Source organism: Empidonax traillii, unplaced genomic scaffold (genome assembly GCF_003031625.1).
Source record: "Empidonax traillii isolate 1590-97213 ecotype Southwest subspecies unplaced genomic scaffold, ASM303162v1 scaffold105:size1093405, whole genome shotgun sequence".
NCBI classification, from domain to species: Eukaryota; Metazoa; Chordata; class Aves; order Passeriformes; family Tyrannidae; genus Empidonax; species Empidonax traillii.
This window is the reverse complement of record NW_020955298.1, coordinates 905,224-929,625: the sequence shown is the minus strand read 5'-3', so window position 1 is coordinate 929,625 and position 24,402 is coordinate 905,224. Positions and strand designations below refer to the sequence as shown.

General features: G+C 45.0%; 2 protein-coding genes across 5 annotated transcripts in view; both read left to right on the top strand.

Annotated features, from left to right (window-relative positions):
* Window positions 1-1,487: 1,487 nt before the first annotated feature.
* UTP6 (UTP6 small subunit processome component) lies at window positions 1,488-10,130 on the top strand. Its single transcript, XM_027882397.1, has 19 exons — window positions 1,488-1,639; window positions 1,718-1,802; window positions 2,603-2,644; window positions 2,730-2,822; window positions 2,927-2,974; window positions 3,190-3,253; window positions 3,686-3,804; window positions 4,269-4,346; window positions 4,775-4,856; window positions 5,020-5,101; window positions 5,744-5,925; window positions 6,443-6,522; window positions 6,957-7,034; window positions 7,121-7,300; window positions 7,977-8,057; window positions 8,784-8,893; window positions 8,977-9,043; window positions 9,327-9,399; window positions 9,856-10,130. The coding sequence occupies exons 1-19, from the start codon at window positions 1,548-1,550 to the stop codon at window positions 10,011-10,013; spliced, it is 1,794 nt and encodes a 597-aa protein (XP_027738198.1). The 5' UTR covers window positions 1,488-1,547; the 3' UTR covers window positions 10,014-10,130.
* A 1,193-nt stretch (window positions 10,131-11,323) lies between these two features.
* Window positions 11,324-24,402, top strand: part of COPRS (coordinator of PRMT5 and differentiation stimulator) — a 129,284-nt gene continuing 116,205 nt past the window's right edge. The window contains exons 1-4 of one of the 4 annotated variants that reach the window (XM_027882399.1): window positions 11,324-11,479; window positions 12,473-12,560; window positions 13,100-13,348; window positions 14,900-15,200. In XM_027882399.1, the coding sequence (XP_027738200.1) occupies window positions 12,476-12,560; window positions 13,100-13,348; window positions 14,900-15,072 (507 nt within the window). In that variant the 5' untranslated portion in view covers window positions 11,324-11,479; window positions 12,473-12,475 and the 3' untranslated portion in view covers window positions 15,073-15,200. Of the gene's footprint in view, window positions 11,480-12,111; window positions 12,561-13,099; window positions 13,349-14,899; window positions 15,201-15,375; window positions 15,581-24,402 lie in introns of those variants that run through there. The other 3 variants (XM_027882400.1, XM_027882398.1, XM_027882401.1) reach the window with 3 other exon arrangements.

Sequence of the window (24,402 nt, the reverse complement as noted above, 5' to 3'; positions counted from 1 at the left end):
TGTTTGGTCACTTCTTGGAAAATCATGTCACTGTTTCCCGTCAGAGAGAAAAGCTGCTGAACCTTTCCCACTAAGGATTCATTTGGGCTTTTTTTAATTGGTGCCCAGTATTGAGAAAAACCACCACAAGTCCAAGTCACAGCAGGTGAAAAAAACTACCACTGCTCTTGATAGCTCTTGTAAAGTGCTTTGTCTTATGTGTGCTTTTAACAAAGTCACTTGCTCAGGTTCTTGCTCTGTACTTGGCAACACCTGTTAAACATTTGACTGTAATAAAAGGGAAAAATTACCCCCAGTTTTTTTTGGCTATTGTATCTGACCAGCTCAGTGCCAGCAGTGACAACTCAATGCACAAGCAGCAGTTACTGTGGATAATATGCATTTAAAGCAACTCTCAATAAATTGTTTCCCATCTCACTTTTTTTCATTTCCTGGGGCGTCCCTCATTTAAGAAACTGAAATTTCCTGTTGCCTGGTTTTATTGTTAATTTTCTCAGAATCATAGACTCATAGAATGGCTTGGGTTGGAAGGGACCTTAAAGCTCATCTCTTTCCAACCCCCTGCTATGGGCAGGGACATCTTCCTCTATCCCAGGTTGTTCCAAGCCCTGTCCAACCTGGCCAGGGATGGGGCAGCCACAGCTTCTCTGGGCAACCTGTGCCAGGATCTCACCACCCTCACAATCAAGAATTTTTCCCTAAATATTTGGAAGATGGAAGGAAGGAAGGTGCCATGTGAGAGGGGAAGAGCCACTTGTCCTGAAGGAATCCCACCACAATCTCTCCTCATAGAAGCTCCAGACTCATCATCCTTGTGGCCCTCTGCTGGATCCTCTCCTGTAGTTCCTTGTCTGTCTTGTACTGAGGACCCCAGAACCAGATCCAGCACTCCAGATGTGACCTCATCAGGGCTGAGCAGAGGGGGAGCATCACCTCCCTGACCTGCTGGCCACACTCCCCCCGCACTGGATTCCAGCTTGAGCCCTCCCAGGGGCGCTTGTGCTTTGTGTCTTCACGTCCCAGGCTCAGCTTTGCCATTTCTCCTCCTGTGGGAGCTGGGCTTGTTTAGTCTGGAAAAGAGAAGACTGAGAGGGGATCTCAACAATGCACAGAAATATCTCCAAGTCAGATGTCAGAGGATGGTGCCAGACTCTTTTCTGTGGTGCCCAGCAACACCACAAGGACGAGGAACAACGACCATAAAGAAGTTTCACCTCGGCACGAAGACAAACTTCTCTCCGTGGAGGGTGGCAGAGCCCTGGATCAGCTGCCCAGGGAGGGCGTGGAGTCTCCCTCTCAGGAGACATTCCAAACCCACCTGGCCGCGTTCCTGTGTCACCTGCTCCAGGTGGGTGATCCCCACCCGCAGGGCTGCGGTCTCTGAGCGGAGCTGCGCGGCCCCTCCGGCCGGCCAGGGGGCGGCAGAGCGGCGGGAAGGGCCGGCCCGGGCGGAAGCGGCAGCGCCTGGGGCCGGGCTGTGCCGGGCCGGGCTGTGCCGGGCCGGGTGTGTGCCAGGCTGTGCCAGGACACGCCGGAGCGCCGCGGCCATGGCGGAGCGCATCGAGCAGCGGCTGGAGGACCGCGTGCCGGAGCTGGAGCAGCTGGAGCGGGTCGGGCTGTTCTCCCGCACGGAGATCCGGTGAGCGGGGCCGGGGCCGGGCGGGCGCGCGTGGTGCGGCCGGGAGCGCTCCCGTCGCTCACATCCCCATCCCCGCAGGGCCGTCCTGAGGAAAGCCTCGGCTCTGGAGTACAAAATACAGCGGAGAGCGCTGCGGAAGGAGGATTTCATTAACTACATCCAGGTAGGTTTTGCCGGGCAGCAGGGCGGGCCGTCTCTCTCTCGCTGCACATCCAGCTCAGAACTGAGTAGTTTCATCGTGCCCGAAGTAGAAAGCAGGTCAGAAAACTATTGTATGAGGGCTCACCTCGCCTGGTCCCTGGTGTTCACCTGAGAGCAGGGAACAGAGCCAGGAGTTGGTGCCTGAGGTTGGAACGTGGCTTCTCTCGTGTTGTGACCTTCTCCTGTGGCTTCTTATCTCTCCAGGGATGATACACTATGCAAATTGTAGTTAAGTGGAATTAGTAAGTTGGATATTAGGAAAAAGCTCCTAAAAGGGTGGTGGGTCACTGACCAGGCTCTCCAGGGCAGTGGTCATGGCCCCAAGGCTGCCAGAGCTCAAGGAGTGTTTGGACAACGCTCTCAGAGACAGGGTGGGATTGTTGGGGTGTCCTGGCCAGGGCCAGGAGTTGGACTTTGATGATTCTTATAGGTCTCTTCCAACTCAGGATATTTTACAGTGCTAATTTTTTTGTGGCTAAACAAACTTCTAATTACAAGTTTGGCTTGGGCATCACAATTCTAGGAATGTGTGTTGCCAGCAGCTCAAGTCTAAAATGTCACATGAAGAAGAAATCCTCAATATTAATTTCATCCAGTCTTAGAAATGTAGTGACCCGGTCAAAAGATTATTGCTTAGGTTTTCCTGTTTGTAATGTTTATTGTCCACCTGATTAGCTCTAACAAACTTTATCTGTATTTTTTTACCTTGCTGTTAGATGTCTCTTCACTGGGTTTTAAATGTTATTTTTCTTTCCATTCCAGTATGAAATTAATCTGCTGGAACTGATCAAGAAAAGAAGAGCAGTAAGTTTGTCAGTTATTATTAGAAGTGCAAAATACTTTATGCCAAATTTTCTATTGCTATAAAATTGATATTTTTCCCTCCCAGCGCATTGGATACTCGTTTAAGAAGGAGGAAATCGAGCATTCCATTCTCCACCGAGTCCACAGCCTGTTCAACAGAGCTACAGGAAAATGGAAAGTAAGTTCCTTTTTTTTTTCTGCATGCCAGGTCATTCTACCAAGGGTGTGTTGTGATTTTGTACCTTGTGAGGTTGATTCTCTTCCTCTTTTCATGTCCCACAGGATGATGTCCAGCTCTGGCTTTCACATGTTGCATTTTGCAAGCAGTGGGTGAGTTTTCCAATGCTGATCTTACCTGAGCTGAGATAGTGGATTGGTGGTTATTCAGGCATCTGGAACTTGAATCCAAGACAGTGTTACTGCCCAATGCTGTAATACTGAAATAATTTTGATAATATTGTTGGATCTGCCTGGGATTTTCACTGATGTCTGTAAGTGTTCCATTCGGTACCAGAGCGGGTAAAACAAAGCTGCTTCTTTTACAGAATGCAAAACATCAACTCAGTAAGGTGTTTTCTACCATGTTGGCCATTCATTCCAATAAACCAGGTAAATATAACAGTGGTGAGTGCTGCACAAATGCCTCAGTGTGGGCTGTGTGGTGTTGGTTAAAGTCCTTGTAGATCTCAGTTCATGCTGTCAGGGTGAAGGTCCCCACTCTCTTTTCTTTGCCTTGCTGCTGCTTCAGAGAGACGGCTCTGACAGGGGCTGTGATGGGAAATAGGTCTGAATGACCATTTCCCAGGCAGACTGGGCACTAAGCAGATGTAGCAGAGGTGGGAGATGCTGAATGCTCAAGACTGCTCTCTGGCTTTGGGACACATCATTAGCTCTGTAACTAAACCAGATTAAACTTCCTGGATCTGCCTAGCTGCTTAGATCTGTCCTTCAGCTTGGTTTTCATGGGAGATAATCAGTTTGGTTCCAATGCTGAGCTCATTTTGAGAGATTAAGTTAAGTAATTTGTATCACCTGTTGCAGCACTGTGGATTATGGCAGCAAAGTGGGAAATGGAGACACGACTGTCATCAGAAAGTGCCAGGCACTTGTTCCTGCGTGCTCTGCGCTTCCATCCAGAGTGCCCAAAACTTTATCAAGAGGTGAGTTCCTGGTTTTCTTCTGCAACCAGTTATTTGATCAGTCAGAGCAAATCACTTCAGCATATTCCTCAGGAAAAAAAACTTGTTTCCCTCTCAGCAGGAAAATGTCAAAAATATTAAAAAAACCACAGCCCCACAATTTCCTTCTAAGGTGCTGTCAAGCTCTGCTTGGACATATTTCTCAGGGTTAGTCTGGCATCTCCAGCCTTTGGTGGGGAACTTGGTTTTCTTTGAGGGCAAGTTAAGGTCTAAAGAATGACATTGCTACATGTGGGAAATGTCTGGATCAGTACTAGGGCACATAGTTATGTGCACCAGCCTCCAAAAACCAAGGCTCTTGGACATAGATGGGATGTGGGAAAGCCCTGATTTGTGGCTCCTCAGAGCTTGTTTTACCTCGTTTGTGGACTGAGATTTTGATGACTTATCCCTCCAGTCATTTCACTGTGCTGTCACTCTCACAGTATTTCAGGATGGAGCTGATGAACGCTGAGAAACAGAGGAAGGAGAAGAAAGAATTTGAAAAAGCCAAGATGGACTTGGTAGGTCAGCTGAATTCACTTAAGGGAGATTGTCTGCTTGCGTGTCCCACGTCTGAGTGCACAGTTTGAAGGGATCTGGATTAATGGTTTGCTTGACAAGGGCTTGAGAAAGTTTTTGTTCATGTGCCGTGCCTGTGTGGAGCTTTTCAAGTGTTTGCTGATGCTCAGCTCAAATACTTCACACACTGATTTTTCTTTGCAATTGTAACATCTTTCATTACATTCTGCAGTCTGAAAATTAATAGGAATTTCTGGAAAAGAGTTGTTAAACTTACTATCTTTCATTTCTTCCTAGTTGACTCGTGCAAATTACATAAAAAATAGATGAAAGAAAACAGTGCTATCTTCTGATTTTTTTTCCCTGTTTGCAAAACTGATAGCTGAGAAAGGAAAATAATTTTTTTCAATGGTATGTTTTGATATTGCAGGGGGAATTCAATTACTCTGAAGAGATTCTCAATGGGGAAATGGCTCGAATAGTCTACAGGGATGCAACTCAGAAAATTAAAGGTGATTGAATATTTCCTGTACTTATTCAGTAAGAAAATTGTCACCTTTAAACCAGCTCTGCAGTAGCAAAAAATGCAAAGTGTGCAACTGATGTGATATGATGAGGAATTCTTTAACAAATACTCCATTTGATAGTTTTTTTTTTTCTCCTCTTGAAATGCAGGTGTTGAGTTCCAGCTGGCTGTGCTCTCCATTGCAAAGCTCTTTGATTTTACCCAAGATTTGCAAAAAGAAATCCTTGAAAAGTGAGTTGTGGCTTCGTCTTGTGTTTTTATTTTATTCTAGTTGGGGTTTTAAGAAACATGTTCTCCTAACTTCTCTGATTTATAGTGGGCTGACAGGACTTTAGGCACTAAAGGCTGTTCCTGCAGGGAATTAGTGTTAAGGCTTCTGTGAAATCCTTTAAGAAAAACAAAAGATGAGGCAAGCGTGTTCTTTAGAAAAGGATGCTCGTATCCAACTTCAGAAAGTGCTTTAAAAAGCTGCTAAAAAAATTTAGATTAAAAATAGGTGTCACTGAGTAATTACTGCACTTAGTAAATTCACTGCAGGAACTGTGGGTTTTCACATGTAGTTTTGTAGCATTTTTGCATCTTTTATTTCTTTACTTGTTCCTCTCAAAAGAAGGATTTCTCTTGGCAACTTCTTGTCCAGTTCATGTTATTTCTGGAGTATAACCATATTAAATATTTAAAAAAACCCTAATATTTTGTCTTTCTCTTGTGGAAAGTAAGATACTTTTTTCTCTGGCATTTGGTTACTTAGAGAGATATATATACTTATATATTAACGACCAAACAAATATATCAAGTTACATCCCAACCCTTCCAAACAGGCTGGGAACAAAGGATAGTGCTTGGGGGCTGTCACAGACGTGGTGTGTTCAGTTTGCAGGCCAGTTACGCTGATGATCCCCTGACCTGGGACCACATGGCCCGCCGGGAGCTGGATGTGGGGTCCCTGCAGCCCCCAGAACACGGCCCAAAGCAGAGGAAGGTGGCAGAAGTGGCCCGGAGGGAGGAGCGGTGCTGTGCAGTGTTTGACGAGGCTGTGGCAGCAGTGCCAACAGGTGACATGTCCTGCCTGCATTTGAACAGCTTCTCCTGGTGCTGGGAAGGCTCCAAGGGGACGGCAGGCTCTGCCAGACCTGAGAGAAGGAAAGCAGCTGTTACATGCTGCCTGGTGGGCATCTGTTTGATGTGTTATTTGGGTTATTTTCCAAAGCATTGATGCTCTCAAAGGAGCTGCTGAGCTGGAAATGTGATTGTATTGCTGGTTAGCTGTGAGTAAGCAATGGGTTTGACTGGCCAGTGGAGTGGATATCCAACTCCCAACATTTCACATTCCTTGAGAAGCCTCAGCTGAACCAAGAGCTGGATGCTCTTTACAAGGAGTTACTGTCTGCACCTCGTACTGGGAAGCCATTTTAAAATGTTAATGTTCCAAATCTAGGACCTTGTTTTATAATACAACATTTCAAAACAAAGTTGGCATTAACACCCTGCTTGGATTCTTTGTACTTCTTAAATATTGGTGCTTGCTCTTGTGATTCTGTGCAGTGTGATATTATCCCTTTGCTTCTACAGAGGACATGTGGAAATGCTACATCACGTTTTGCTTAGAGAGATACAACAGGAAAACCAACAGTGAAGAATTAAAGCAAAAGGTACAAGCTTATTAGGAAATCATACAAACAAATTGTCCCTGTTTTTACTGACTTCTGTAATCCAGAAGCAAGACAAGAAGCAAATATATTTTGACATTTTATCAGAAATACCTACCTGTGGCCATCACTAAGAATCATTTAGTGTCCATCTGGGGAGATCACTTTTACTGTCAGGCTCACACATGGCCTGCCTGAACATGAATAACCTGGGCATAAACCAGCCTTGTCAGTACAGTGACCTCTTTGGATGAAAGCAAAGACTCAAACTCGTTAATTATAGAGTGGTTTGGGTTGGGGGGGACCTTATATATTCAGTGACAGTGTAATTAGATATTCAGTGACATGTTGGTAGACAGTCCACTGGGCTTCTTGAAATGCTGGAATCTGGTATTTACAGGAATAATGCTTGGTTTTTTTCTCTCTGTTGGTTCTAGAGGCTGGAGAGGACACTGAGTGTGTTCAACAAAGCCCATGAGTGTAATTTGCTGCCAGAAGCTCTCTATAAGCAGTGGGTAAGAGCTGACACAAGAAACAGATTGCTTTTTAACAAGGTGTTCCAAGTCTCCTGTGGTGATGAGCTGTATCTGCTGGGTTTCAGCTGCAGCTGTTGCTGGAGTGCAGCCTCTCTGAGAAGGCTGTGGAGGTGGCAGAAGCTGCAACCAGGCGCTTCAGCGTGTCCGTGGACATGTGGCAGATGAGGCTGCAGGTGCTGATCCAGCTGAAGAGGGAAGATGTGACCCAGTGTTTTGAAGAAGCCATTAAACACGTGAAATCCAAGGTCTGTGCTGGTTTATGGACTTGCATGTCATAGGCCAGAAACCTCTGATGCTTGGTTGCTTGAGTTTTTTTTTCCTTCACAAGGCATTCAAAGTCCCTAAGAATTTCTAAGGTCAGATATATGAACTCGACATTCCACATGCACATTGCATTGCCGAGTATCAGGAAACTGTAAACTCACTTCAGAGTCACAGGTTTAAAGTCTGAATGCTCACAGGTGACATTTTGCATACCCTCCTAGCAGTGAGCTGGTATTCTTTGGGTCTTACTTGAAAAATGTGCTTCCTTTTATTCCCTGTACCACACACATTGTGTGTGTGGTATTTCAAGCCTTGAATTAGATGGGAGTTCTACTGTTCCATTTCAAACCCTGGGCACAAGGAATGAGGAGAAGAAACAGGAAGGTGACTGTTTCTTCTTGTTCTTGGAAGTTCCCTTTGTACTGCAGTGCTCAGTGATGCAGAACAACTTGTCTCATCCCTGGCTACGCTGCTGTCCAGCTAAGCAGTGTTAGGAAGGAGATGGGAAGTGATTTCAGGGTGCAGCCCAAAGTTGTCTTTCCAAGAGCTGTGCCTAAAGGACAGCAGCTAATACAGAACCTGGAGGATGCGTTGCTGTCTGTGCCTGTCAATCAGTGGCTGTATTTTAGGCATTTGGTGTATCTGCTCACCTTGTAGGGCACTTTGGCACTGTGGACCCTCTGGGTGGAATGGAGCGAAGGCACGAACAGCAAGGAGGACACAGAAGCTCTCTACCAGGTACTGGGCTAATCAAAATCTACTTTTATGTCTGTGTAACTAAATGGGAACAATGGGTGTGGATGGAACATGTAACAAATGCTTTATACAGCAGTTCTGTCATGGATGTGTTGATTATCAAAGCATTTCAAGCAAAACCGTGTGTGTTACCAAAAATCAGCTGGACACAGGCTTATGGGCACAAATGTCATTCCCCTTCTTCTGAGACAGAGATGTTTGTAAGCACAACCAGTGATGTACTCTTACTCTGCGATCTAGAATTGTTGTTGTTTCAGCACCTGTCCGAACACAAGAGAGAATTTTACAGTCTCTTTGAAAACATCAGTCTTGTTATAGAAAACTCAGGATCAGAACTGGGACTTTAATCTCACTATAAATTTCCTCAACATCTTAGTGCAAAACACTCCCTTTCTGCCTGGCATGTTGGGTAGTGGGGTTTTCCCCCCTTTTATAAGATAAAACACGTATTTCAGGTGGAAACTTGAATTCAGCTGTTTTGTAGAGCATTGTGAAACCCTCTGCATGAAGGGTGTTAAGGGAATGCCAGTTGCCAGCTGTGTGGAATACTGGAGGAGAAATGTATTTTAGACTTAGGAGATCTGCTATATTTCAGCTGCCTGATGAGGGAGAAGGTACTGTTTGCTTTTGTCTCCCTTGTTGCCTTTCAAGTGTAGGTATGTGGTTGTTTTATTTTTTTGTGTGTTTTTCTTCCTCTTAAACTTGCAGAGATCCTTATGCGCCACAACTCCTGCTGAATCTGTGACTATGAAAGAAATGTATCTCGACTGGACTTACAGAAGTGGTGGTTATAAGAAGGTTAAAAAAGTCTTTACCAGGTAACAAATAAAACCCCCAAACCAGATTGTTCTAGGGTGTGTGCTAAAAGACTTGAAGTCTGAAGGTACTTGTCTTATTTCAGCCTGTGTGAAAATCGTCCCTTTTCGCTTGAGTTCTTCAGGAAGATGATCCAAATAGAAAAGGAGCAAGTAAGTTGTTGAATATCCAGTTAGTGCCTTGTATTTGTAAAATACACTTCTCACTTTGGATCTGACTAGGACACAGAATGGTGGTGTCAGTCTGTGATCAGCTTGTGTTTGTCTTCACAAGTTGATTCGCAGGAGGTGATAGGAGCCCAGTTCCATGGTAACTAATCTTGGGCAGTGTGTGTGCGTGTAATTGCCATGACTCTCCTCCTTTGTAAGGATCTAATCAAGCTGCAGATTCACTTCTGTACAAAATAAATGGCCTTTTAATACCTTCCTTTGTTAGGAATCCTGCAAAATGCTTCATCTGAGAGAATACTATGAACGTGCCTTGAGGGAGTTTGGTTCCACAGATACTGGTAAGGGGATTCTATTATTTATTTATTTATTCATTTATTCATTCAGTCAGTGCTGCCTCTTATTTCCACCCATTTGAAAAGGTAGCTGTTTGTTCTGCCCTTGTGCTTGCTGTCATGCAGGGCAGAGCTTATTTCTTCTGTGCTGTTAAGTGTAGGACGCTGCAGTGACCCTCCACTGTCAGCCCAGGGTCATTGGCACTGGGATGGCTTTGGCACCACTGGGAGCACATCAGGTCTTGACACTGGCATTGTTGCATTTTTTGTCAAGACATCACTGTTCCAGCTGGGAATAGAACCCAGGGTTTTGCTCCTCAAGGTGCAGGACACTGTAGTTTCATGAAATAAACCTTCTTGCATTAACATCAAAGACACTTACAAAAAGAGTCTCTAGTTAGGTTTGTTTGTTAAGTAACATCCACTTAAAATATAACCAGAACTTCCATTTTTCTTTCAAAGATCTGTGGCTGGATTATGTCAAGGAGGAGCTCAGTCATCCCCAAGGCAAACCAGAAAACTGTGGGAGCATTCACTGGCGAGCTATGAAGATGCTGCAGGGAGACCTGGTGGAAGATTTTGTTTCCAAATACACTTTATTGCAAACCGGACATTTATGAAAAACCATACATAGTTGTAATGTGACAGTGCATTTTTTTAACTTCTTTGTACAGAGGTAAATATGTTCCTAGATCTTATTAAAGTTTACCTTCTTTACATTCTGTGTGACAAAAAAAGAATCATCTGTTCCATTGCAGGCATTTCCAGTGTTGCTTTTGCCAGGGGCAGGCTTGAGTGCACAGTTAGAGAAAGCAAAAGCATCTCTGAGGGTGTTCTCATTGAGATTTCTGAGAACAAATTCTTCGTCCTGCCCAAACATTCAGATAGTTATAATGCATCAACTTTCACACTCTGGAAAGCGAATATTTCAGCACCTAAATGCAAAAAAACCCAACCCAAACCCCACACCCCTACTACACGTGTGGGCGATCTCCATATTTTACCAAGTTGAATAATTAGAAGTGGAACACTCTTCTATAGGTAATCAGAAATCAGTAAAAATACAGTATTTATTGTTTCCTAGCCTTGAAGTCATCTGTATTCCTCAGAGCCTCTGCAGTCTCCCCTTGCATTGGTATTTGCATCCTGAGAGTGACTGAAAGGTAGAGGGGAGCTGAGATCTGTTAGCACTGTCCCCGAGGTGAGAGCAGAAGGTTCTGATCTACACTTTTAACTTTCTGTCCACAGTGCCTGAAAAATGGGCACTGGCTTTTTTAAAATGTTGTTGGCTGTTTTAGAGAGCCACATCTTCCCATTTCAAACAGAGCAGAAATTCTATTCTTGGATCAGTAGGGAAATGTAAGGAAAGTACAGGAACATACAGCATTAGCTCCTCCATTTAATTTCCCAGAGACTGAAGGGTGACATAATGACCATACAGGGAAATATTTCTTCAAGATTTTTCACTCAAATAGAAACTGTGGCTTCCTCAGGCAATGAATTCCACTAACTTTTGACCAGCTAGAAGAGTTTGGAGCAGCAGCTTGTTAAGATTGCTCCTTCTGTGGCCAGATCTGGAGGACATCGTGCTTTGTCTTTTTCAAGACTTCAGCCAGGCCATCTCCCATTTCCCCCGCCCTAGTTCCCTGCCATCTCATGTCTGACCTTGAGATTTCCTTCCTGAGAATCACTTACACTCTCTCTGCCACTTACTCTGTGACTTCTGAATCACTTCTTGCTTCTTCAGTTGTGCAACTAAAAGCTTTTAAGTGCAAAAGGGTTAAAGCTTTTTTTGTTGTAAGTCCAACAAAGCCAGTAACTCCACCATTCCACAAAGTGGGCCCCTTTTCTTCACCTGTTCTGGTTCCTCACTGAATTTTGCCACTCACGTCAGTACCTGCAGCACCTCCCAGGGATCACATTTGCCTGACACCTTCTCGTGGAGCACCTGCCACAGCATTTCAGCCCAGGTGCTTCCCATCTCTTCATGCCTTATCTGAGCATGCTGCCGGCGCCAGGTGGGAGGGGTTTGCTACAGAGCTTGGAGAGGCATTGAGACTTTATTTACAGCTTCTTGAGAGTGAAGGTCCTTTCTCCCGGCTCTTAGGTCTGTTATTTCTGGATGCAGTCTCCACTACGTGGTGGTGTCGGGTCAGGGATGGGGCAGGATGGTCTCAGAAGTCTTTCCAGCCTTTCACAGTGGATTCTGTGAAGTCATGCGGTGTGTGTTCGGAGAGCCCCGGGGCGGGGGGCTCTGCGGGCTGAGGGGAACCGCAGTGTTGGGGTGGGGGGCTCTGTGGGCTGAGGGCAGTGGCTGAGCTGTACCGGGAGCAGCATCCCCCCTCAGCTCCAGCCTCAGGCCCGGATCCAGTTCCCTGGGCACAGCCGCGGGGCCCGCCGGGCGGGCGGTGCCCTGCGGGGCCGGGCGGGGCCGGGCAGTCGAGGGCGGTCGAAGGTGCCCTCAGGGGTCGTGAGGGCTCGCCCGGAGCCGGCTCTCGGCCGCTGGGCTCCCGCCGGCTGCAGGCCTCGCTGCCCGCACCCATTGCTGCCGCCTCCCTGCTGGGTGGGACTGCGAGGAGAACTCGCCGTTCCCTGCCCTGTGGGCACCATCAGGGCGGCCCTGCTGCTCTCCCGCCCCTCAGCGCTGCTGGAGGGTCCGCTCCGCTCCTGCCCCTCGGCGTGTGGGCTCCCACGTGGTGGTGGATTCACTTTGTCGTGTTTATATTTGTTCCTCTCCTTGTACCTTCACTGCCACCGTTCCCCAACGGGGTACGTTCCGCGTCAGTTTTGGGGCCCCTTCCCGGAGGTGGCAGGGGGATTGGGGGGTGAGGGAGGAGGCGGCTGTGCTGTGTTGCTGATGCCGGGGGGGACTGATGGCAGCGGCAGGATGAGCCGTCCCTCGGCAGATTCGCCCTCTGAAGTGAAAGCCTGTTTGGTTTTAAACCTCTGATTCATCATGGGAACAAATGGATGGGCTCCAGGGTGCAGAAACACTCAGATATTTGCAGTAGCAGTTGCGTGAACCGTGTTGGAGCAGTCAATGAAAGCTGCTGTTGAATTCTTTAAAACTCTCTTGTAGGTGATGGCCCGTGCCGTTGACACCACAAACCGTGAGGAGAAACAGCTTCCTAAAAAGAGAGAAACTATGATCTGGAAGCCCAGAAAAGGTAGGACCAAACAAAGCAGATGGCGAGTAATGAAACTTAGGCTTTGCTTGAGAAATTTATTTAAAACCTTTAGGTGAAGGGTGGGAAGTGCCTCTTCGGTTACTGCACTAAATTATTTTCATGTAGATATTTGCGTCTGCCTGGGTGCAAGAGCAGTTAATCAATATGACTGTTCTTAAACCAGAACCACAGTTTTTCAGCATACTTATTTTTTTAAAAATGCCTACAGGCGAATGTGGTGAAACAAGAAATGCTGGGTCCGTTTCTTTACTTTAAGAGTTATTTTCCAACAAGAGTGTGTGGAAAATCCTGAGTTGAGCTAGTGCTGTGATGCAAGGCTATGTCCACTGTTCCCCAAGCATCTGCAATGTGAAGCAGCTCTGCAGTGATACTACATGTGTTGGAAACTGCATATATTATAATTAGATTAGTAGTCACAAAGTGCATTCGTGTTCCTGTCCGAATTACTGTGTGCTGAGCATTTAATTATTCCTGTTTAATTTCTGAGTGTATCTGTTGATGCTTTCTGTTGGTTTTAGAATGTTTGCTGGACAACATTCCAAACATTCCTGATAGCAAGCCTGAGGAAAGTGAAGCCTCTGATACCTCTCCCAGTGAAGATGATGAGAGTGTCTCTCCTTATGACTGGTACAAGGTGCGCTGTTACCTGGATGAGGAGGATGATGAAGTCTCCAGTATACCTGACTCTCCAAAGCTGCAAAACGCTGCTGAGCACGAGGTGGAGGACTGGGACAAAGAACTGGAGGAGTCTGCATGCAGTCCTTATGGTGAGTACACGTTTACTTGTGCTTCAGTTAATTTTTGGATAGTAGGTGCTTTGCAGGAGAACGTGTTGAAGTAACTCCATGTTCTGTTTTGGGAAGGAGTTTCTTGTTGTGTTGACCTCGTGGACATGTAACAATTCTGCACAGTTTTGTTGTCAAACACAGGGTTTAAAGGTGGTGTTGTGAAGTTCACGTGAAAGTCTTGCTTGGGCAGTGGAATTCTTAGAGAGGGGCATGGAAAGGAGAATTCTATGTGTGTATTGACTTTCTGGGGAGAAGCAAGGTTTTGATGATGTATCTTTGTTACTCTGAAGCAGAAGATAAGGGTACATGGCGTGCAGGAATGTAGCTTTTTTGGTGTAAAAGTTTTCCTCCAAGAAAATTCAAGCTTCTACTCTATAATATCCCTCTAGAGCATGGAGTTCTTTGCAAGTACTCAGTCTCTGAATAATAGGGTTTGTTGCTTTTGCTGTAGGGTTGGCTTGGGTTTGTTTGTTTGTTTTTGGGGGTTTGTGTGGGGTTTTTTGTCATTGTTGGTTTTTTTTGGCGGAAGGGTTTTGTTTGTTTGGTTTTTTGTTTGACTTTATTGTTTGGTTTTTTGAAGCCTGATCCTCTGAAGTGGTCGTGCATGTGATCAGTCCCACGGGCGAAGGTGGCAGGGCACAGAAGCAGTTTTATCCACCTCTTTGGAGTTGAATTAATCCTCCAGCTTGTGACTTGTTTTTATGTCGAACCAAGAGTCTCAACCTTGCATTGGCCAGGCTGGCTGGGGTGTAGAACAGGTGGATGGAGTTCAGCCAGCAGTGGCTGATAACCTGCTGTGTCTTTGATAAAAATAGTGCATTTCCATTTTCTTCTCATTAAAGTGTATCTTTTTGTAATTAAGATGCTTTGCTTTGGAAATATGAATTCTCTGTTTATTTGGATTCCATAAATGGCTGTTGTATTCAAGTACCAAGTGGCAGAGTTTTTGCAGCCTTTCTGTAAAACCATTCTGATTTTTAAAGGGAAACACAATATTGGTTTTTCACAGTGGGTAATTTGAGGAAAAGACTGTTTCCTTTTTGGGTATTTTCCCTCTCTTCCAATCTGGGCTTTCCTTTTAATCCCTCGTCTGCTCAAATTTATGGTATGTTTTGAATTTTTTACTGAAACTGTCACAAGTTCTTTTTTTATTTTTTATTTCTTTAACTCACTCCACCTGTACTTATGCTTTTTAAATCCTCACAAGCTGAGGCAGCTGTGATTATGGGATTCAGGTGCTTGGGAAGGGTAGGGAGTACAAGTGTCTCAGTTGTTAACTGCTGCAAATAAGAGAAGGTGCTTGGTTGGTCCTTTTGTGGCATTTTAAAATGTCTTTTTAATCACTTGCTGTGCTGGCTTGTTCAGCAGTGCTGCTGGAAGGCTGGCAAGTGGAATACTGTGATGGGCCTTCTGCTCCCCGCACTTTGGGCTTTTTCAGTCCTTTCAGTGTCTGCTGACCAGAAATTCTTCCCTTCTGTTACCTTCCTGAGTATCTCTCATGGTGTAAACCTTTTCTTTTATCTTCTGTAGATGCTGATGATCTGTGCTGTGGAAGCTTTCAGGAAAATAATGTTCTGGCCTCATACGTGTGGAAGGAGGATTGGTTTTACCAGCCAGGCTGTCACCACGCAGCCTGCTTTGTCTCTCCACCACGAGTCAGGGGCGAGGTTGAGAGTGGCCAGTTTGACGATGCAGATGAGTGAGGCTGACCCTGGGCAGAAGTAAGTTTGGTTTCTGAGTTTGGATTGTGTTCTTCACTGACTGAGCCATGTCAAGTCCTTTGTTTGCTGGCAGAGTTCTGCCCAGGGCCAGAAATGCAACACCATCTTCCCTGAGCTGTTTGTGAACTGCCCACACTTGGCTCTGGAGATGAGAGTCCAGGTGCTGGCTGTGACAGTCACTGCATCTCTGCCGGTTTTGTTTGTGTTCTGTAGATCTGTGTTGTTACTAATTAATTGCTTGAGAAGAAGAGTTCAATTTCTAAACTTCAGATTGTTTATTTACAGGGCTTTGTGAGTTTTGCCATGCTAATCCCTCTGTGTCTGTAAGTTTTAGTTTCCTCTCCTTTTCACCTGATGCTGTCAGATGGATTTGAAGAGCTTCAAAAACTCTCCCTCCCTTGAGCTTCTCTGTTGTATTTCCACGTGGTTCTAGTTCCCATTTGTGATTCTGATACTTCTTATTACCAAAACCAGCTGTGGCAAATACAGAATGAGTTGTTTTGTGTTTATTTGTGTGTATTCCATTGTAAAGGAGTTACAAATACATGATACGTGTTTTGCAAATACACATGATGATGCGCAGTAGGGCCTGCTCCATCCAGTGGGAATGCTGGGTGCCCGGGGCTGCCTCCCAACAAAGCTTTCTCCACATCAGACCTCCTTGTTACATGGGCATATTAAACTGCAGTCCCACTGTTGTCTTTATTACATTCTCGTGCAGCATCAGATGTGAAATGACAAAGAAAAGGTCTCTGCTTATGTATACACACTGTGTACATAATCTGTGTGTCCTGCTGACAGTGGAGGATTAAGGTTCCTGAGATTGTTCTGCTGGTGTTTTGGTGGCCAATGAGGGGATGAGAACACAAAATACCTCCTAAGAGAATAGCTGGAACTAGAACCATCTCCTCCTTTCTTTGCTCTGGAATTAAAGGAGATGTTTTCAGATGAAGGATGTACGTGGATTGAACGGCTGGTCACCTGAGTAACAATAATCTTCACCTAATGCTCATGTTTCATTAATCACTTTTCTCTCAAGAAACTTTTCATGGTTGTTGTTTTTTTTTTTTTTTTTTTCATGTTTTGACACTGAACTGGAGCGCAGGACAACGTTGGTGTTTCGTTTTCTCATCTGATGTATGAGACCAAAATAATTCACACACTGGTTTGGGAGGAGGAAGTGGATGACACAGTGATATTTCCTTAATTTTTTTCCTAGAGAGCACGGGACAAGAGCTTTGCTTTGGATACCTTTCAATTCCTGGTTATGTGTTAGTACTTGGCAGTGGAAGTACAGAGTGGGAGCTGGTGTTGAGGTTGCAAGAAAGAGGGTCTGTTCTTTTATTCCTGTAGGGTGGAGTGACCTGGGGATTAATGTTTCCCCCAATAACTGACTCGTCAGCCAGAGTAAAAGGGTTGATTTGCATTTATAAATGCAATATTCATAAACACAAATCGAGTGCAGATACACTGGTAACTTGTAAAAATTCCGGTGAAAAGTCCCGGCTCGTTTTGTGAGCCGGTTTATCCCTTGCCCGGACTCAGCTGTTGTGAACGCCCAGCGCTTCCCTGCAGAGGGCAGCAGAAAATTGTGCGTCTGTCTGCCTGCCTGCTCGGCGTGTGCTCGTCAGGCGCTGTGAGCTCCCCGGGCTGCATTTCGAGCGCTGGGAGCAATTCAGATCCGTGTTCTGCAGAGCCCTCTTGTTCCCCGGAGAGGCTGATTCATGGCCCGGACTGGTTTCTCTTTTTTTTGTTGTTTTTTAAAATTTACTCCCAAGTTATACTTACTGGACTGAAAAATCTCTCCCCTGGCTGAGAGAACATCACTTTACTTCAGGCTTAATATATTGTTTTTTACTATGCTTGGGGGAGATATCCCACCGTATTCAATAAAGAGAAAACTAATAGAATTCTGTGGAAATAAACCCATCTTGGGTAGAATTGTTGTAGAAGGATAACCAAAAAGTCTTTATAACATAGATTAGGGTGATTTTTTTCTTAGAGTTCCAAAATTCCATCAGTACTGAATCTTCAAGCCATTTACCATGCAGCCTATAAATCAAGGTGTTTTTTCACCCTGTACCTTTAATTACAATCAGTCTTGTCTGTCTCCAAGGTTTTATTATTTGAGGAGAAACTGCATTGAATGGCTGCCTTGCTGAGCTGTTTGCATTTTAAATGATAAAGATTTGTTTCCAGTTCCCATTTAAGGTTAAAACTGCCACCACCCCCACCAGGTGTGGGGAAAAAACAGCAGGAGGGTTTTGCAGCAGAGATGCATCCTGCTCTCTCCAGGGATATGTTGGCAAATACAACTTTGTTCATCTTGGCTCTGCTTGTTAGGGCAGGGGCTTAATGGAAAGCTTGATCTGAATCCTCTCCAACTTCAGAGGGATTAGAAAACCAGATGCAGCCTCCTCAGAAAGCATCTACCTGGGAGGATTTGAAACCGAACTGGTGGATTCCAATGTTCCTGCTCTGCAGAGTGTTTCAGATTCCATTGTGAATCTTGCTCTGAGCCTGTTCTGTGTTGACACAAGTGTGTCGTGCTAGGCAGGAACACACTGCCTTTAAAAACAACATAAGGTAGCGTGTGAGCCAGCAATTCACACCGAGGGGCAGCCCTTCAGCCTGCTCAGATTATTGGAGGGGAAAGAGTCCCATCACAGGACCAAGATCATAAATCTTGCATGCATACAAGAAACACACTGGCAGGACATAAATCAGCTGAAAGCTCTTCAGAAGCGTCAGAGATTTCTCAGTTAGATGCGCACACATCTCTGACACAATTTTCCCCTTCTACACCCACATTATAAATGTCAAAGGACAGAGACCCTGCTGCAGTTTAATATGTTTGCTGGGTTGTAGGGAAGGCTTAGGAGTGGAGCATAGTATGGTGGCTTAGCAGAGCAGGTTGCAACTTTGATGCTGTCTTTGCTTTTCTTCTCATTTCCCCATTCTGTAGGTAAAGCTGAAGATACCAGCCAGTAAAATGCTTCAAATTCACCGAGCAAGACATTTTGTATAAATAGTGAGGTTTTAAAAAAAACAACACAGAGTTTTGCACTTTCTTTGAACGGGCCAACAAAGAAATGAAAACTTGTTTTGGGTGCATCTGTTGTTTCCTTTGAGACCTACAGGCAATGATTTGCAGGAGGAAATAATTGAAGGAAATGTGTTCATAGTTCCTGTTGATAAGGTACAGCACTTAATTCATACATCAGATTGAGAGGGTTTCTTGGTCTTACATAACCACAAAATCCAGCCCATTTTAGTGTCTTTTAAAGACCACTCCTTCACTTGTTATCCCATCTTTCAACTGGTGCGCTTTCACTCTGAAACTGAGAAAATACCTCCACTGCTGAGGGGGGACTGTGTGAGTAACTTCACAGAGTAAAGGAAAAATGCTGATGGCAGCAGCTCCTCCTGACCATCTGCTGCTTGCACAGACCCCAGTGGAAATCCCTTGGTAACAAAGGTCATTTTGTGGAGCTGGGTAAGTGCAGGCACAGGAGGGAACGTGGGGTGCCCTCTGTGGGTCTGGACTGCCAACAGAGACATTGGAAGCTTGAGTTATAGAAGATAAATCTGCACTGGAGTTGTTAGTCCTGGCAGTACCAGCTGCTTGGTTTCCCAGCTTGGCAGGAGAAACTGGAACCTCCTAAAAAAAGCTGCAAAGCACACAAACCCAGTAATTGGGTTTAGTGATGGAAACAGCTTCTTTAAGCACTTGGAATGTAGAGCCTCAGCGGGTACAAACTTTGGCAGCTCCTTACCCAGGCACAACCTCTGCCCTGTATATCCCCTGTGCAGTGCTGGTGTCATCTCTGAGCTCAAGCTCATGTGCAGGGTTTCCTTATTGCTGTGGGTTTTAGTCCTTAATATAATGGGCTTTCTTTGCATTCATTGTAGCTCTGTTGACCTTCACAGAGCAAAACCCATCAACGTGGCTCAACATCTGCATTTATATGGTAGCAGGTTGTCTTGGATGGTTTTTTCTCCCCACATTGATGATAGTTTCAGGACATGTAGCAGAAATCAGCCTAGGAAAGGTAACTTCTGTGATTCAGCAAGCCTTGATTGTCTGGCCTCAGTTATTTTAATCAAACCTTTTCTGATCTGCCTGCAACTTCTGTATTTAGAAATACTAAACATTTTCTCTGAGGAGTTCCTTCGGTTACTTAGCACGTACTAGAAAATACTGAACTTATTTGACCTCAGATAAAGGAATACCATTTCACCTGTAATCTTCATGCAGACACCACAGTAAATATGCCACATTGTAATATAGTTCTGGCTGGCTACAGTTGGTTGGGAATTGTGTAACTCCATCTTCCATGTTACATGCTCAGCTGTTTCTGGGGAAGTCCATAGGTGTGACAGTAAGATTAAACAGGACCTGTATCCCACAGCAGAGAGCACAGCCTCCTTCTGGGTAACTGGAGATTCAGAGAGCAAGGAAAACTCTTCTAGCTGAGCAGGTTGGTTCGCAGTGTTGGTGAGAGCAGGGTGGTAGAATTGGAATAGCAAGGTCAGAGGAACAACTGATAGTTCCAGCAGAAGCATGGGCAACAAATCCAGATTTGGTACAGGAATCTGAGTTGCTGCATTCTCCTTGGTACAGGAGAAGAACATGCAAGGGGACTTTGAAAGTTCTGTTTCAGCTGTGTTAACTCCTTATATCCTAAACTGAAGTGGAACAGGTAATCTGAAAGGGAAGCACAGAGGTGGAGCCTGCAAACAGCCACGTGCTGATTGAGCCATCAGCGATTTCTTGTCTGCTGTCACCACTGGGTTAGCTGGAATACCAGACCCCCCTTGTTCTCACTGTTATGTTTATCAGTACTTGCAGTTCCGTGTTCTTCAAACAGGCCATTATTTTCCTGGTCTGAAACACCTTTTACCATCTGTTTTGTTTAGTTCTAGCTTATCTGCATCATTCATACTTGATCTGTTTGGTTGGGCCTCCAACTTTGTAGTTTGCCAGAAATCTGCTCTTTTCAGTGGGATTGGTCAGACGTTATAAAGCCAGGCTGAGACTGCCTGTCTACCAGATAAGAACTACATTTAGTTCTATTATCTGCACTTGTGTTGGTAGGTGGATTAGGTTTAATTTGGTCCTTTGGAGAGAAGCAGGCAGACTGTTCCTCTGACAGATCTGGGATTTGGTTTGAGGACAGGCTTTCTTATGTGGTCTGTGAAGTGCCTCGTAGCCCTGTAGGAATACTTTGTGTGTCTGGTTCCTGCCTGCAATTTGGAAGGCTGACTTTAATGACTGTGCTTCTAATTATGTACAGAGGTAAATTCTCAGATGAAAGAATGAGGAGTTTCATCATCTGTCCCATTAAGGGCAGCAGGGTTTCTGTTGTGCAGAGGAGTGACTGCCTAAAAGTGGCAACTTACACCTGCAATGAGGGGGAGCCCTTCTCAGGCACCCTGACTGCCCAGGCACCTTCATCCCTGCTCTGAATAAAGGGTGTGTTGGCTTCTTGAATGAGCCACATCCTCCTCACAGGTCACGTGCTGTGATGTCCTTCTCCCCCCTGACAAGGGGTAGATGTGGACATTTATGCAGATGGGGATGATGGTAACACACCCAGCCTTTGTGATCCTGGCCTGCCTGGAAGCAAAAGTTCAGCGTCCTGCTGATGGGTTTCACTGCTCTGTAATTGAGACTCCAGGTACTTGGGAAACAACCTCTTTTTGCTGCATATCCTTCCATGTTTGGCTCAGTTATTCCTGTTCAGCTTCCCTTGGTATTGGATATTGCTAAGGCTTTAAGGGTGCCAGGTACTCTGTTTCTCTGTATTTGCTGTTTTACCTTATACACGACACTGGGGTGAGAGGGCTATTTATTAATAACACTTCTTCCCATGGTTAATCCACTCAGGTTCTGTTGGAGTGTTCACTGCCATTTTACTGCTGCAGGCACCAGCTGTTTTCTCCATGTCTTATCCAATATCCTCCATGCTCCAATAGTAACAAAGAAGTTTCTTTATTCTTGGCTATTCCGAATTTGCACCCAAGGGATCTCATTGCATCTCTTCACTTGGAGACTGCAGTCTAGGAATAGGTACTTGTGGCTGGCTGGATAGATTCTGCTTTAAACCTGTGAATGTGATAGAGGATTTAACATCCATTTTATCTGGATTCTGTTGTTACATCCAGGATGACATTTAGGGCTAATATTTTTAACAGTTCAGTAATTTTAACTGTTGTCTTGTTGCTTTGGTAAAGTGATGAGGACACCAGTGTGCTTTGCCATCAGATGCTGTAGGGATGATTTAATTAGACTAATTTCTGTTTTCATTAACACTTCTATTAACTGTGTTTTAATGCTACTGTTTACAGATTCTTCTGTTGTGGGTTTTTTTTCCTGCATATTTTCCCTCATCCTCTTTGTTTCCCATCACAAAATGAATACTGTAGTGATTGTCTGATTTTACAGAAGGCTCCTCTCTCTGAATGATACCACCTGACAGAATGTGGTGCCCACAGCACTGGCAGTGGCGTCCTCTCATCTCCATGGTCCCACCCAAAGCAGGGCAGTGTGAACTCTCCTGGAAAACTCTCCTGAAAATCCTGTGGATGTTGGCAGTGTTGCCACACCCTGAGAGACCAGAGCTGGGTTAGTGTGACATCCCAAATTCCTCCTGGCTTTGTTTTCACTGCTAATTTTTAAATCGTGACACACTTAAAATCTGACAGAGGTGTGTTGTCAGTGGTGAGTCTGTCGTGTTTAAGAGCTGCCATAATTATCCTGAGAAAAATCTGGATTTGGGAGAGAGTTGCTTGCTTTCCAGCTTTTTTACAGTCTGCAGAGTACAACAAGGAATGCAGTTTATTCTTAGACCTGGAGACTTACTCTACTACTGAGGTGCTCCATCAAATTCACTAGTAATAAATAGCATGTTTTTCTTGCTTAGCAGTCCTATCTTCAGTGAATTTCAGAAAGCCTTTTGCTGGTGGATTTCATTCTGAGACAACATTCCAGCTCAGTGCCAGCTTTATTCATTAACTTTCCATCCATACAGCTGCATACTTTCAGAATAGCTTGGATACTGAACAGGATTTGGAAGACAAAGTATCTCAGCTACTCTTAACAACTTCTGAGTTGAGTCACCACAGAACGTTCCCTGCTCTGTCTTCCAAAAAAATGAACATTTGCAAACACTGCACTAGGTTTATAAAAAATGAAGTTGCCAAGGACAGTGACAGCAGAAGTAGAAACCACTTAATAATTTTTTTTTTTGTCAGGGTTGATACAAAAATTACATTTGGAAGAGAACTCTTGTAAAGGGCCTCAGAGGCCACTGCTAGTGAACATGAACAGCTCCATGGATTGAAAAGCAGGGGGCTACTGGAAAAGAAAGGCTTGAATGCCAGCCTGTGATTTGACAAATTAAATATCTTTTAAAATTTATATTGAAAAAAATTACACCGTTGCTATGGTTACCAAAGCTTCCTCAGTGCCAGGACTGCAGTGCATTTCACTTCAAAGAAAAATCTTCCTTCCCCCCATTCTTACAGTATAATCAAATAGAACTTCCAGAAGTGCTTTTAATTTGCATGTATCAGTTGATGGAACTTGTTGCTGCGAAGAATCCAAAGGCCAGAAATAGAGCTGTTCCCAAAACACGTGCTTCTCTTTCACAGCATCTTTGAATGAAATCCCATTAAATCGTGTTCTGTGATTCTGAACTGTGGAGCAGCAGTGACTGTCCCTTGGCTGGGAGGTCAGAGGGGCTCACAGAAACACTCTGAGTGTGGGTGAAGCTCTGACAGACCCCCCGGGGGGGTCTCCTGTGTGCGGACACAAACCCCAGGTGAGATCCTGGACAGTTCCTGCTCCTTTCCTCCTGGAACTCAGTCCATGATAATATCAGCAAGGTTGTAGGAGCAGTGCAGAGTGAGGTAGAGGGAATAAGGCCAAAGGTGGTCCTGCCCTCTGCCCCACCTCAGCAGAGGTTGGAGATGGGGTGCTGATGGGGTGCTGCTGACGCTGCTCCCTGCTGCCAGGGGCTGTCCTGTGTGTGGAGCACAAAACAACCTGTGTTTGGACATCTCCCATCGTGCCCCCTATGGTTATAGTGCAAAGCTGACTCTCTTGTTGTGGCCGTACATTCTCTCCATATTATCAGGATCCTTTTTTTTATCCAATGTGGAGCTTCTGCTTATGGTTTAAAACTACTTTTTAACGTGTACATTTGTGTCTGTGTAAATAACTCATGGAGGGAAACTGTGCTGAGTGAAGTCTGTTTGCTTTAGAGCTGCAAAGCTTTGTCCCTCAGGAAAACAATCTGTCAGGGTACATGAAGGCCTTCAGTTGTCAGCTGGGAGTGTGCACATCTGGCCAAGCCATGGCATTCCAGGAGACACCATTCCCTGTTTTCCTTGCTGTGCTCTCTGATGTGGGCTGGGCTGATCCCACTGGAACTGCAGGGATGCCTTTCATCCCCAGAGGAGGAGTGTGGGTATCCAGTGTGGCATCACTGCCTTGTACAGGCTCCAGGAGTGCCTGAAGTGAAGGTGAAAACCAAGGGATGAAGTACTACCATTGATGTGTATAAAATCTCCCAGCCCTTGTATGATACTATTTGTTTATTTCAGATGAAATATCTACCAATCTTCCTGAGGTTTGGGAGTTGACTGGAAGATATTTCTTTTAAGCCTTTGCTGTCCTTGGGTCCATCTGCTCTGTAAGAGTCTGTATTCACTTTGTGTGCTCTTGAGTTGGAGTAAGAAAAACTCATATAATTTTGGACACAGAGAGAAAAGGGATTACATTTTGAAATTGCCACAGTAACCACATCCTCTTCTTCATATTAAATAAACAGGGAACTGCTTATTTAAATCCTCACAGATCTGCAACATGCAGTCTAGAGAGATTGTTGGGAAAACAAAATGCTTCCCACGTGCACCTTTCCAAGTACATCCTTGGGTGCATGCAGGGCATATTTCTGAAATAACGAGCTGAGCTTGTTCACCAGTACCAGTGTGTTTGAAAGTTCCATTTTCTGGCCCTTTTGAATCTGCTCTCTGAACACATTCAGAGGATTGGAAGCATCGTGTGGTTTGTGTAAATAAAGCCACCAAATTGCCTGGGGTGCATCTGCGCCCCTCGCTGTGCAGCCTGGCTGTTTCCCTGCCGTCAACCTCACAATTTCAATCAAGTCTTTAATGGACTCCTGGGGCTCCCCCCGTTTCTCTTCAAGCAGAGTCTGGCACCAGAGTCTCCCCAAGTCCAGAGCAATGAAAAGCTTGATTTTAGCTTTTGATTGTACAGAAATTTGGTGACAGTAGGAAAGAAAT

Excerpts from the sequence above, each read along its gene's own strand:
- UTP6 (XM_027882397.1), top strand. The coding sequence starts at position 1,548 with ATGGCGGAGCGCATCGAGCAGCGGCTGGAGGACCGCGTGCCGGAGCTG. Across the intron at positions 3,805-4,268 it reads GCCCAAAACTTTATCAAGAG|TATTTCAGGATGGAGCTGAT; the intron begins GTGAGTTCCTGG and ends TCACTCTCACAG. Across the intron at positions 6,523-6,956 it reads GTGAAGAATTAAAGCAAAAG|AGGCTGGAGAGGACACTGAG; the intron begins GTACAAGCTTAT and ends TGTTGGTTCTAG.